The sequence below is a fragment of the Procambarus clarkii genome, chromosome 27 (genome assembly GCF_040958095.1).
Source record: "Procambarus clarkii isolate CNS0578487 chromosome 27, FALCON_Pclarkii_2.0, whole genome shotgun sequence".
Taxonomy (NCBI): Eukaryota; Metazoa; Arthropoda; class Malacostraca; order Decapoda; family Cambaridae; genus Procambarus; species Procambarus clarkii.
In genome coordinates this window covers 3,436,976-3,450,451 of record NC_091176.1, presented here as the reverse complement: position 1 = coordinate 3,450,451, position 13,476 = coordinate 3,436,976, and the positions used below count along the sequence as shown (strand labels likewise).

At 52.1% G+C, this 13,476-nt stretch overlaps 1 protein-coding gene across 1 annotated transcript in view; it reads left to right on the top strand.

Moving 5' to 3' along the window:
* Positions 1 to 4,146: 4,146 nt before the first annotated feature.
* Positions 4,147 to 13,476, top strand: part of mxt (Eukaryotic translation initiation factor mextil) — a 247,711-nt gene continuing 238,381 nt past the window's right edge. Inside the window, exon 1 of the mRNA XM_045749450.2 lies at positions 4,147 to 4,577. Coding sequence (XP_045605406.2) covers positions 4,551 to 4,577 — 27 coding nt within the window. The 5' untranslated portion in view covers positions 4,147 to 4,550. The remainder of the gene's footprint in view (positions 4,578 to 13,476) is intronic.

The window sequence follows — 13,476 nt, the reverse complement described above, 5'->3', positions numbered from 1 at the left end:
CCTACCTAACCTAACCTAACCTAACTTTATCGGCTACCTAACGTAACCTAACCTATAAAGATAGGTTAGGTTAGGTTAGGTAGGGTTGGTTAGGTTCGGTCATATATCTACGTTAATTTTAACTCCAATAAAAAAAATTTGACCACATACATAATGAAATGGGTAGCTTTATCATTTCATAAGAAAAAAATTAGAGAAAATATATTAATTCAGGAAAACTTGGCTTATTAGGCAAATCGGGCCTTGCATAGTAGGCTGTAAAGTGCGTTCTGGCTACTAGGTACGACATATGTCTATATATATATATATATATATGTCGTACCTAATAGCCAGAACGCACTTCTCAGCCTACTATTCAAGGCCCGATTTGCCTAACAAGCCAAGTTTTCATGAATTAATGTTTTTTCGTCTACCTAACCTACCTAACCTAACCTAACCTAGCTTTTTTTGGCTACCTAACCTAACCTTACCTATAAATATAGGTTAGGTTAGGTTAGGTAGGGTTGGTTAGGTTCGGTCATATATCTACGTTAATTTTAACTCCAATAAAAAAAATTGACCTCATACATAGAGAAAAGGGTTGCTTTATCATTTCATAAGAAAACAATTATAGTAAATATATTAATTCAGGAAAACTTGGCTTATTAGGCAAATCGGGCCTTGAATAGTAGGCTGAGAAGTGAGTTCTGGCTACTAGGTACGACATATATATATATATATATATATATATATATATATATGTCGTACCTAGTAGCCAGAACTCACTTCTCAGCCTACTATTCAAGGCCCGATTTGCCTAATAAGCCAAGTTTTCCTGAATTAATATATTTACTATAATTTTTTTCTTATGAAATGAAAAAGTAACCCTTTTCTCTATGTATGAGGTCAATTTTTTTTTATTGGAGTTAAAATTAACGAAGATATATGACCGAACCTAACCAACCCTACCTAACCTAACCTAACCTATATTTATAGGTAAGGTTAGGTTAAGTAGCCAAAAAAAGCTAGGTTAGGTTAGGTTAGGTAGGTTAGGTAGACGAAAAAACATTAATTCATGAAAACTTGGCTTATTAGGCAAATCGGGCCTTGAATAGTAGGCTGAGAAGTGCGTTCTGGCTATTAGGTACGACATATATATATATATATATATATATATATATATATATATATATATATATATATATATATATATATATATATTATTAAATATGACCGAAAAAGTAAGATTAATAATTCTAACACGAATTTTCTCGATCTTTCGTACGTTTCTTTTCGCTGTTGGTGGTAATTCAAAATTCAATTCTCCAAAATTCATTTTTTTTGGAGAATTGATTTTTGAATTACCGCCAACAGTGAAAAGAAACGTACGAAAGATCGAGAAAATTCGTGTTAGAATTATTAATCTTACTTTTTCGGTCATATTTAATAATATATGTCTACAGGAAAGACTGCTACCAAAATATACTAATATATATATATATATATATATGTCGTACCTAGTAGCCAGAACTCACTTTTCAGCCTACAATGCAAGGCCCGATTTGCCTAATAAGCCAAGTTTTCATGAATTAATATATTTTCTATAATTTTTTTCTTATGAAATGATAAAGCAACCCATTTCATTATGTAAGAGGTCAATTTTTTTTTATTGGAGTTAAAATTAACGTAGAAATATGACCGAACCTAACCAACCCTACCTAACCTAACCTAACCTATCTTTATAGGTTAGGTTCGGTTAGGTAGCCGAAAAAGTTAGGTTAGGTTAGGTTAGGTAGGTTAGGTAGTCGAAAAGCAATTAATTCATGAAAACTTGGCTTATTAGGCAAATCGGGCCTTGCATAGTAGGCTCAGAAGTGAGTTCTGGCTACTAGGTACGACATATATATATATATATATATATATATATATATATATATATATATATATATATATATATATATATATATATATATAATATGTCGTACCTAGTAGCCAGAACGCACTTCTCGGCCTACTATGCAAGGCCCGATTTGCCTAATAAGCCGAGTTTTCCTGAATTAATATATTTTCTCAAAATTTTTTCTTATGAAATGATACAGCTACCCATTTCATTATGTATTAGGTCAATTTTTTTTATTGTAGTTAAAATTAACGTAGATATATGACTGAACCTAACCAACCCTACCTAACCTAACCTAACCTTTCTTTATAGGGTAGGTTAGGTTAGGTAGCCGAAAATGTTAGGTTAGGTAGTCGAAAAACAATTCATGAAAAGTTTGCTTATTAGGCAAATTGGGCCTTGCATAGTAGGCTGAGAAGTGCGTTCTGGCTACTAGGTACGACATATATATATATATATATATATATATATATATATATATATATATATATATATATATATATATATATATAACTGAAAACTCACACCCCAGAAGTGACTCGAATATATATAGTCCTGTATATATAACTATAGTCCTATATATATAGTCCTATATATATAACTATATATATATATAGTTGTATATAGTCCTGGGGACCATTCAGGCTTGTTTGCATATATATATATATATATATATATATATATATATATATATATATATATATATATATATATATATATATATATATATATATATATAATATTAGCTTATTATGCATAGGTTAGGTGTTTAAGTTATATGTTGGCGATTATTTGTATTTGTAGTGCGTGGGTGAAGCATTTACAGCGTTGTAGCTCGAACAAAAGTGGCCAGCGAAGCAATTGTTTTGGAAGTGTTCGGACGTCATCAGTTGTGAGTCGTTGACCAAACCGCACACTAGAAATTGAAGAGACGACGACGTTTCGGTTCGTCCTGGACCACTTATCAAGTTAACCCACACAATCGACTTGATAATGGTCCAGAAAGAACCGAAACGTCGTTGTCTCCTCAATTTCTAGTGTGTGATTGGTCAACATTCTTCAGCCACGTTATTGTGACTCATCATCTGCTTGTGAGTAGTGTGTAAACCGTTTTTCATTCATAAACAGGGGGTTTGGCGGGTGCATGGAATGGACTTTAGATCTTTGTTTAAGGGACGGGCTGTACAGTCAGTTTCGTTTTCGACTCACAATCGGGAATTCCATGCGGGATTCGATTCCCAGGCAGGACAGGAATCCAGCCCGTCCTCCAAAGATCCAAAAGTGATTCCATGCACCCGCCAAACCCCCTGTTTATGAATGAAAAGCAGTTTACACACGACTCTCAACTGCTGACGTTCGAACACTTCCGGAACAAGTGCTTCACTGACGAATTTTGTTCGAACCACAATGCTGTAAATGCTTCACCCACGTACTACAAATACAAATAATCGCCAACAGAACCTAAACACCTAACCTTACCTATGCCTATATATGCACAATATGCTAATATATTATAATATTAATTTATACTTGAGAAAATTCCCGTTTTGAATGAACAGTGTGTTAAAATTTATGAATGCGTCTGTGGGGTTGACCGCTGAATGTAATGGATTTGAGTCGAGGACGGGTTGCAGGAATCAACCCATCCTCATAAACAAAGGCCAAAGTCCATTCCATGCACCTGCCAAATCCCCCTGTTTATGAATGAAAAACATTGTTTTTGTGTAAACATACACACTACTCAACTGATGACGATCGAAAACTTCTCAAACATGACGTGTTTCACTGTTGACTGTTTACTGTTTCGCTGTCGCTGTTTTGTTAACACTACAACGCTGTAAATGCTTCACTCACGTACTACAAATAAAAACGCCAAATAATAATCGCCAACAGAACCTAAACACCTAACCTAACCTATGCCTAAATATGCACAATATGCTAATACAGTATATAACAATATTTAATTAAAAAAAAATCAATTTTGAATGAACAGCATGATAAAATTGGTCTTTGGGGTCGACCACTGGATGGAATAGAGTTGTCTGTGGACGGTCTGTAAGAATTTGGTTGTGCGGATTTCTTATCATCTAATGTACCTGTTCACATAGAAGTAAATAAGCCCGTCCTAAGAGCTAATTCATTACAAAAGTGACAAACAAAAATAGGTGAGTCAAACTGGCATCCGCATATACGACTCAATTGCCAGTCAGTACTGTGTGCTTGTGTGCGTGCGTCCGTGCGTGGGTGAGCGATGGGGCGTGAGAGCGGGTACTGTGGGTTGGACCAGAGCCATTGCTCCACCTCAGTGGCTGGCCAGACGGGCTCTGCTGGGTATCTGAGCAGTTCCTCTTGTACCTCTCCTGCTTCCCTCGTGCTCTGCTGGGTATCTGAGCAGCTCCTCTTGTACCTCTCCTGCTTCCCTCGTGCTCTGCTGGGTATCTGAGCAGCTCCTCTTGTACCTCTCCTGCTTCCCTCGTGCTCTGCTGGGTATCTGAGCAGCTCCTCTTATACCTCTCGTGCTCAACCCTCCCTCCTGAGGTTACACCAGCCCCCTAACTCTTCCTTCCCTGTTACGTGCACCCGCGGATCTTATTTGTCGAAAAACTCTTGGTGAATTTTGTGATACAAATATCTGAGTGCTACAGAACGGGGCGACCTCAGCAGTACAACCATGCAGATTGATTCATACTCAGACGGGGTAAGTACATTATTACATTACTTTGTCCTATACAAACTACAAAATGAATACATAGGTGAATGATGACGTGAGTGGTGCGTCCCACATTACAGCTTTCCAGTAAACCCGAGGGATATGTAATGGTACAGAATATGAGTTCTATATATAGTTTGCAGCCTAGCAGTACGGGAAGAATTTACTAACAAGTGGTACAGTGGTTATCACTTTTCAAATTATTACTGCAGCTACAAAGGATTACAAATTTGCATGGTCTTAGTGGAGAAAGTGCAGTACTCTCACTGCAATCATTATTGATATATTACAGGAGAAAGCGACGCGCTCCTCACGTCAGCATCCTGGCCATACTAATAGGAGATTTTCTAGAAAATATAAATTTAATTATTTGTATTTATCTAAAGCACTTACAAGACCGAATAATCGGTAATTTTTAGGGTCCCGGTAGTACAGTTGGGTTCGTTCTTGACTCACAATCCAGATTTCCGGACTTTCAGAAATGCTTGGGCGCCTTTCCTATCACCTGGTGCTCCTATTCACCTAGCAGTAAATGGGTACCCAGGAGTTAGTCAGCTAGTTGTGGGGTTGTATCCTGGGCGGGGTCAGTAATTCGCCCTCGGTGCATGGGGGGTTGGGAGCACCTCAATATAGGCCTAACATGTACTATATGAGTAAACTAACTGGCTGTTCCCCCGATTAATTATTATTTACCAATGTATTTATATACATTCTTGCAAAACCATTAACAAACGCATGTGAGAACTATGTTAAAGAAAAGAAAGGATTTTCTCTCAGATGTCTAACATTTGAGGCTAACCTGTGTCTTATACAGTCTTATTAATGTACAAGTCATTTCCCAGTCGTCTAAAGGGAGTTAGTTCTGCTTATTAGGCAGCCTATACCTGTCTACAGGACGGTTACAGTTTCTCATCAATATATCACTGGCTCATTTAATGTACATTTTAATGTGTCTAGAGCTTATCAAATTAGTTGGAAACCAGCGAGCAGAAACACTAAAGAAGCTTGCATATACTGTCTGTGCTTACGTGAATAAATAGGAGCCAAATGTTAGTCAACTGTGGGTGTGTGGGATCATTCACCTCCAGCCGTCAAGGGAAGTTTTTCATGGGGATGACACAACTCTTCAACTATGGTGCTGCTGCGCGCGCGTCCGTACATGTGCCAATTATCAATGTCGGTTTGAATGTTTTCAATTTATCTCTCCGTAAACGTTTCTTATAGTTAGCTTGCTGGCTTAATTGTTTTGATTATTGTCCTAGTTGTGAGTGAATGACGTTCATCTTAGGCGGTTTAAAAGTTATTAAAGCCTACTATTAAAGCTTACTATTAAAGCCTACTATTAAAGCTTAAAGCCTTGTGCCTACCAATTTTTGTCAACTACCATTCAAGCTGTCATTGCAATCAATCTGAGCTACCTATGTGCTTTAATATACCTACAATTTTCTCTCATCTTTTTTTTTCCTTGCCTTGTAACTGTTATTATTTTTTATAAATTTTGCAGTATTTACCTACTTAAAATTTTCTTATATTAAGGACTTGCCGGAAACGCTGCGCGTACTAGTGGCTTTACAAGATTGTAATTACTATGCTATGTATCCTCACAATCCTAATGTACCTTCTTGCATATATATAAATAAATAAAGTCTTGCCGTAGCTAGTAAACTTTTGGCATAGGCACATGGTGGCGTGTAGTGTGTGTGAAGGGAATATATATACTGCCCCACATCAAGACTTGCCAGACGTGGGTCTCAGGTGTCAGTCAGGGGGGAGCCTCAGGTGTCAGTCAGGGGGGAGCCTCAGGTGTCAGTCAGGGGGGAGCCTCAGGTGTCAGTCAGGGGGGAGCCTCAGGTGTCAGTCAGGGGGGAGCCTCAGGTGTCAGTCAGGGGGGAGCCTCAGGTGTCAGTCAGGGGGGAGCCTCAGGTGTCAGTCAGGGGGGAGCCTCAGGTGTCAGTCAGGGGGGAGCCTCAGGTGTCAGTCAGGGGGGAGCCTCAGGTGTCAGTCAGGGGGGAGCCTCAGGTGTCAGTCAGGGGGGAGCCTCAGGTGTCAGTCAGGGGGGAGCCTCAGGTGTCAGTCAGGGGGGAGCCTCAGGTGTCAGTCAGGGGGGAGCCTCAGGTGTCAGTCAGGGGGGAGCCTCAGGTGTCAGTCAGGGGGGAGCCTCAGGTGTCAGTCAGGGGGGAGCCTCAGGTGTCAGTCAGGGGGAGCCTCAGATGTCAGTCAGGGGGGAGCCTCAGATGTCAGTCGGGGGGAGCCTCAGGTGTCAGTCAGGGGGGGAGCCTCAGGTGTCAGTCAGGGGGGGAGCCTCAGGTGTCAGTCAGGGGGGGAGCCTCAGGTGTCAGTCAGGGGGGAGCCTCAGGTGTCAGTCAGGGGGGAGCCTCAGGTGTCAGTCAGGGGGGAGCCTCAGGTGTCAGTCAGGGGGGAGCCTCAGGTGTCAGTCAGGGGGGAGCCTCAGGTGTCAGTCAGGGGGGAGCCTCAGGTGTCAGTCAGGGGGGAGCCTCAGGTGTCAGTCAGGGGGGAGCCTCAGGTGTCAGTCAGGGGGGAGCCTCAGGTGTCAGTCAGGGGGGAGCCTCAGGTGTCAGTCAGGGGGGAGCCTCAGGTGTCAGTCAGGGGGGAGCCTCAGGTGTCAGTCAGGGGGGAGCCTCAGGTGTCAGTCAGGGGGGAGCCTCAGGTGTCAGTCAGGGGGGAGCCTCAGGTGTCAGTCAGGGGGGAGCCTCAGGTGTCAGTCAGGGGGAGCCTCAGGTGTCAGTCAGGGGGAGCCTCAGGTGTCAGTCAGGGGGGAGCCTCAGGTGTCAGTCAGGGGGGAGCCTCAGGTGTCAGTCAGGGGGGGAGCCTCAGGTGTCAGTCAGGGGGAGCCTCAGGTGTCAGTCAGGGGGAGCCTCAGGTGTCAGTCAGGGGGGAGCCTCAGGTGTCAGTCAGGGGGGAGCCTCAGGTGTCAGTCAGGGGGGAGCCTCAGGTGTCAGTCAGGGGCGAGCCTCAGGTGTCAGTCAGGGGCGAGCCTCAGGGGGGAGCCTCAGGTGTCAGTCAGGGGGGAGCCTCAGGTGTCAGTCAGGGGGGAGCCTCAGGTGTCAGTCAGGGGGGAGCCTCAGGTGTCAGTCAGGGGGGAGCCTCAGGTGTCAGTCAGGGGGAGCCTCAGGTGTCAGTCAGGGGGAGCCTCAGATGTCAGTCAGGGGGGAGCCTCAGGTGTCAGTCAGGGGGGAGCCTCAGGTGTCAGTCAGGGGGGAGCCTCAGGTGTCAGTCAGGGGGGAGCCTCAGGTGTCAGTCAGGGGGGAGCCTCAGGTGTCAGTCAGGGGGGAGCCTCAGGTGTCAGTCAGGGGGGAGCCTCAGGTGTCAGTCAGGGGGAGCCTCAGGTGTCAGTCAGGGGGAGCCTCAGGTGTCAGTCAGGCGAGCCTCAGGTGTCAGTCAGGGGGAGCCTCAGGTGTCAGTCAGGGGAGCCTCAGGTGTCAGTCAGGGGAGTCTCAGGTGTCAGTCAGGCGAGCCTCAGGTGTCAGTCAGGGGGAGCCTCAGGTGTCAGTCAGGGGGAGCCTCAGGTGTCAGTCAGGGGGGAGCCTCAGGTGTCAGTCAGGGGGGAGCCTCAGATGTCAGTCAGGGGGGAGCCTCAGATGTCAGTCAGGGGGGAGCCTCAGATGTCAGTCAGGGGGGAGCCTCAGATGTCAGTCAGGGGGGAGCCTCAGATGTCAGTCAGGGGGGAGCCTCAGGTGTCAGTCAGGGGGGAGCCTCAGGTGTCAGTCAGGGGGGAGCCTCAGGTGTCAGTCAGGGGGGAGCCTCAGGTGTCAGTCAGGGGGGAGCCTCAGGTGTCAGTCAGGGGGGAGCCTCAGGTGTCAGTCAGGGGGGAGCCTCAGGTGTCAGTCAGGGGGGGAGCCTCAGGTGTCAGTCAGGGGGAGCCTCAGGTGTCAGTCAGGGGGAGCCTCAGGTGTCAGTCAGGGGGGAGCCTCAGGTGTCAGTCAGGGGGGAGCCTCAGGTGTCAGTCAGGGGGGAGCCTCAGATGTCAGTCAGGGGGGAGCCTCAGATGTCAGTCAGGGGGGAGCCTCAGGTGTCAGTCAGGGGGGAGCCTCAGGTGTCAGTCAGGGGGGAGCCTCAGGTGTCAGTCAGGGGGGAGCCTCAGGTGTCAGTCAGGGGGGAGCCTCAGGTGTCAGTCAGGGGGGAGCCTCAGGTGTCAGTCAGGGGGGAGCCTCAGGTGTCAGTCAGGGGGGAGCCTCAGGTGTCAGTCAGGGGGGAGCCTGAGGTGTCAGTCATGGGGGAGCCTGAGGTGTCAGTCATGGGGGAGCCTGAGGTGTCAGTCATGGGGGAGCCTGAGGTGTCAGTCATGGGGGAGCCTGAGGTGTCAGTCATGGGGGAGCCTGAGGTGTCAGTCAGGGGGGAGCCTGAGGTGTCAGTCAGGGGGGAGCCTCAGGTGTCAGTCAGGGGGGAGCCTCAGGTGTCAGTCAGGGGGGAGCCTCAGGTGTCAGTCAGGGGGGAGCCTCAGGTGTCAGTCATGGGGGAGCCTCAGGTGTCAGTCAGGGGCAAGCCTCAGGTGTCAGGCGAGCCTCAGGTGTCAGTCAGGGGGAGCCTCAGGTGTCAGGCGAGCCTCAGGTGTCAGTCAGGGGAGAGCCTCAGGTGTCAGTCAGGGGGGAGCCTCAGGTGTCAGTCAGGGGGGAGCCTCAGGTGTCAGTCAGGGGGGAGCCTCAGGTGTCAGTCGGGGGGGAGCCTCAGGTGTCAGTCAGGGGGGAGCCTCAGGTGTCAGGGGGAGCCTCAGGTGTCAGTCAGGGAGGAGCCTCAGGTGTCAGTCAGGGGGGAGCCTCAGGTGTCAGTCAGGGGGGAGCCCCAGGTGTCAGTCAGGGGAGAGCCTCAAGTGTCAGTCATGGGGGAGCCTCAGGTGTCAGTCAGGGGGGAGCCTCAGGTGTCAGGCGAGCCTCAGGTGTCAGTCAGGGGGGAGCCTCAGGTGTCAGTCAGGGGGGAGCCTCAGGTGTCAGTCAGGGGGGAGCCTCAGGTGTCAGTCAGGGGGGAGCCTCAGGTGTCAGTCAGGGGGGAGCCTCAGGTGTCAGTCAGGGGGAGCCTCAGGTGTCAGTCAGGGGGAGCCTCAGGTATCAGTCAGGGGGGAGCCTCAGGTGTCAGTCAGGGGGAGCCTCAGGTGTCAGGCGAGCCTCAGGTGTCAGTCAGGGGGAGCCTCAGGTGTCAGTCAGGGGGAGCCTCAGGTGTCAGGCGAGCCTCAGGTGTCAGTCAGGGGAGAGCCTCAGGTGTCAGTCAGGGGAGAGCCTCAGGTGTCAGTCAGGGGGAGCCTCAGGTGTCAGTCAGGGGGGAGCCTCAGGTGTCAGTCAGGGGGGAGCCTCAGGTGTCAGTCAGGGGGGAGCCTCAGGTGTCAGTCAGGGGGAGCCTCAGGTGTCAGTCAGGGGGGAGCCTCAGGTGTCAGTCATGGGGGAGCCTCAGGTGTCAGTCAGGGGGGAGCCTCAGGTGTCAGTCAGGGGGGAGCCTCAGGTGTCAGTCAGGGGGGAGCCTCAGGTGTCAGTCAGGGGGGAGCCTCAGGTGTCAGTCAGGGGGGAGCCTCAGGTGTCAGTCAGGGGGGAGCCTCAGGTGTCAGTCAGGGGGAGCCTCAGATGTCAGTCAGGGGGGAGCCTCAGATGTCAGTCGGGGGGAGCCTCAGGTGTCAGTCAGGGGGGGAGCCTCAGGTGTCAGTCAGGGGGGGAGCCTCAGGTGTCAGTCAGGGGGGGAGCCTCAGGTGTCAGTCAGGGGGGAGCCTCAGGTGTCAGTCAGGGGGGAGCCTCAGGTGTCAGTCAGGGGGGAGCCTCAGGTGTCAGTCAGGGGGGAGCCTCAGGTGTCAGTCAGGGGGGAGCCTCAGGTGTCAGTCAGGGGGGAGCCTCAGGTGTCAGTCAGGGGGGAGCCTCAGGTGTCAGTCAGGGGGGAGCCTCAGGTGTCAGTCAGGGGGGAGCCTCAGGTGTCAGTCAGGGGGGAGCCTCAGGTGTCAGTCAGGGGGGAGCCTCAGGTGTCAGTCAGGGGGGAGCCTCAGGTGTCAGTCAGGGGGGAGCCTCAGGTGTCAGTCAGGGGGGAGCCTCAGGTGTCAGTCAGGGGGGAGCCTCAGGTGTCAGTCAGGGGGAGCCTCAGGTGTCAGTCAGGGGGAGCCTCAGGTGTCAGTCAGGGGGGAGCCTCAGGTGTCAGTCAGGGGGGAGCCTCAGGTGTCAGTCAGGGGGGAGCCTCAGGTGTCAGTCAGGGGGAGCCTCAGGTGTCAGTCAGGGGGAGCCTCAGGTGTCAGTCAGGGGGGAGCCTCAGGTGTCAGTCAGGGGGGAGCCTCAGGTGTCAGTCAGGGGGGAGCCTCAGGTGTCAGTCAGGGGCGAGCCTCAGGTGTCAGTCAGGGGCGAGCCTCAGGGGGAGCCTCAGGTGTCAGTCAGGGGGGAGCCTCAGGTGTCAGTCAGGGGGGAGCCTCAGGTGTCAGTCAGGGGGGAGCCTCAGGTGTCAGTCAGGGGGGAGCCTCAGGTGTCAGTCAGGGGGAGCCTCAGGTGTCAGTCAGGGGGAGCCTCAGATGTCAGTCAGGGGGGAGCCTCAGGTGTCAGTCAGGGGGGAGCCTCAGGTGTCAGTCAGGGGGGAGCCTCAGGTGTCAGTCAGGGGGGAGCCTCAGGTGTCAGTCAGGGGGGAGCCTCAGGTGTCAGTCAGGGGGGAGCCTCAGGTGTCAGTCAGGGGGGAGCCTCAGGTGTCAGTCAGGGGGAGCCTCAGGTGTCAGTCAGGGGGAGCCTCAGGTGTCAGTCAGGCGAGCCTCAGGTGTCAGTCAGGGGGAGCCTCAGGTGTCAGTCAGGGGAGCCTCAGGTGTCAGTCAGGGGAGTCTCAGGTGTCAGTCAGGCGAGCCTCAGGTGTCAGTCAGGGGGAGCCTCAGGTGTCAGTCAGGGGGAGCCTCAGGTGTCAGTCAGGGGGGAGCCTCAGGTGTCAGTCAGGGGGGAGCCTCAGATGTCAGTCAGGGGGGAGCCTCAGATGTCAGTCAGGGGGGAGCCTCAGATGTCAGTCAGGGGGGAGCCTCAGATGTCAGTCAGGGGGGAGCCTCAGATGTCAGTCAGGGGGGAGCCTCAGGTGTCAGTCAGGGGGGAGCCTCAGGTGTCAGTCAGGGGGGAGCCTCAGGTGTCAGTCAGGGGGGAGCCTCAGGTGTCAGTCAGGGGGGAGCCTCAGGTGTCAGTCAGGGGGGAGCCTCAGGTGTCAGTCAGGGGGGAGCCTCAGGTGTCAGTCAGGGGGGGAGCCTCAGGTGTCAGTCAGGGGGAGCCTCAGGTGTCAGTCAGGGGGAGCCTCAGGTGTCAGTCAGGGGGGAGCCTCAGGTGTCAGTCAGGGGGGAGCCTCAGGTGTCAGTCAGGGGGGAGCCTCAGATGTCAGTCAGGGGGGAGCCTCAGATGTCAGTCAGGGGGGAGCCTCAGGTGTCAGTCAGGGGGGAGCCTCAGGTGTCAGTCAGGGGGGAGCCTCAGGTGTCAGTCAGGGGGGAGCCTCAGGTGTCAGTCAGGGGGGAGCCTCAGGTGTCAGTCAGGGGGGAGCCTCAGGTGTCAGTCAGGGGGGAGCCTCAGGTGTCAGTCAGGGGGGAGCCTCAGGTGTCAGTCAGGGGGGAGCCTGAGGTGTCAGTCATGGGGGAGCCTGAGGTGTCAGTCATGGGGGAGCCTGAGGTGTCAGTCATGGGGGAGCCTGAGGTGTCAGTCATGGGGGAGCCTGAGGTGTCAGTCATGGGGGAGCCTGAGGTGTCAGTCAGGGGGGAGCCTGAGGTGTCAGTCAGGGGGGAGCCTCAGGTGTCAGTCAGGGGGGAGCCTCAGGTGTCAGTCAGGGGGGAGCCTCAGGTGTCAGTCAGGGGGGAGCCTCAGGTGTCAGTCATGGGGGAGCCTCAGGTGTCAGTCAGGGGCAAGCCTCAGGTGTCAGGCGAGCCTCAGGTGTCAGTCAGGGGGAGCCTCAGGTGTCAGGCGAGCCTCAGGTGTCAGTCAGGGGAGAGCCTCAGGTGTCAGTCAGGGGGGAGCCTCAGGTGTCAGTCAGGGGGGAGCCTCAGGTGTCAGTCAGGGGGGAGCCTCAGGTGTCAGTCGGGGGGGAGCCTCAGGTGTCAGTCAGGGGGGAGCCTCAGGTGTCAGGGGGAGCCTCAGGTGTCAGTCAGGGAGGAGCCTCAGGTGTCAGTCAGGGGGGAGCCTCAGGTGTCAGTCAGGGGGGAGCCCCAGGTGTCAGTCAGGGGAGAGCCTCAAGTGTCAGTCATGGGGGAGCCTCAGGTGTCAGTCAGGGGGGAGCCTCAGGTGTCAGGCGAGCCTCAGGTGTCAGTCAGGGGGGAGCCTCAGGTGTCAGTCAGGGGGGAGCCTCAGGTGTCAGTCAGGGGGGAGCCTCAGGTGTCAGTCAGGGGGGAGCCTCAGGTGTCAGTCAGGGGGGAGCCTCAGGTGTCAGTCAGGGGGAGCCTCAGGTGTCAGTCAGGGGGAGCCTCAGGTATCAGTCAGGGGGGAGCCTCAGGTGTCAGTCAGGGGGAGCCTCAGGTGTCAGGCGAGCCTCAGGTGTCAGTCAGGGGGAGCCTCAGGTGTCAGTCAGGGGGAGCCTCAGGTGTCAGGCGAGCCTCAGGTGTCAGTCAGGGGAGAGCCTCAGGTGTCAGTCAGGGGAGAGCCTCAGGTGTCAGTCAGGGGGAGCCTCAGGTGTCAGTCAGGGGGGAGCCTCAGGTGTCAGTCAGGGGGGAGCCTCAGGTGTCAGTCAGGGGGGAGCCTCAGGTGTCAGTCAGGGGGAGCCTCAGGTGTCAGTCAGGGGGGAGCCTCAGGTGTCAGTCATGGGGGAGCCTCAGGTGTCAGTCATGGGGGAGCCTCAGGTGTCAGTCATGGGGGAGCCTCAGGTGTCAGTCATGGGGGAGCCTCAGGTGTCAGTCAGGGGGGAGCCTCAGGTGTCAGTCAGGGGGGAGCCTGAGGTGTCAGTCAGGGGGGAGCCTGAGGTGTCA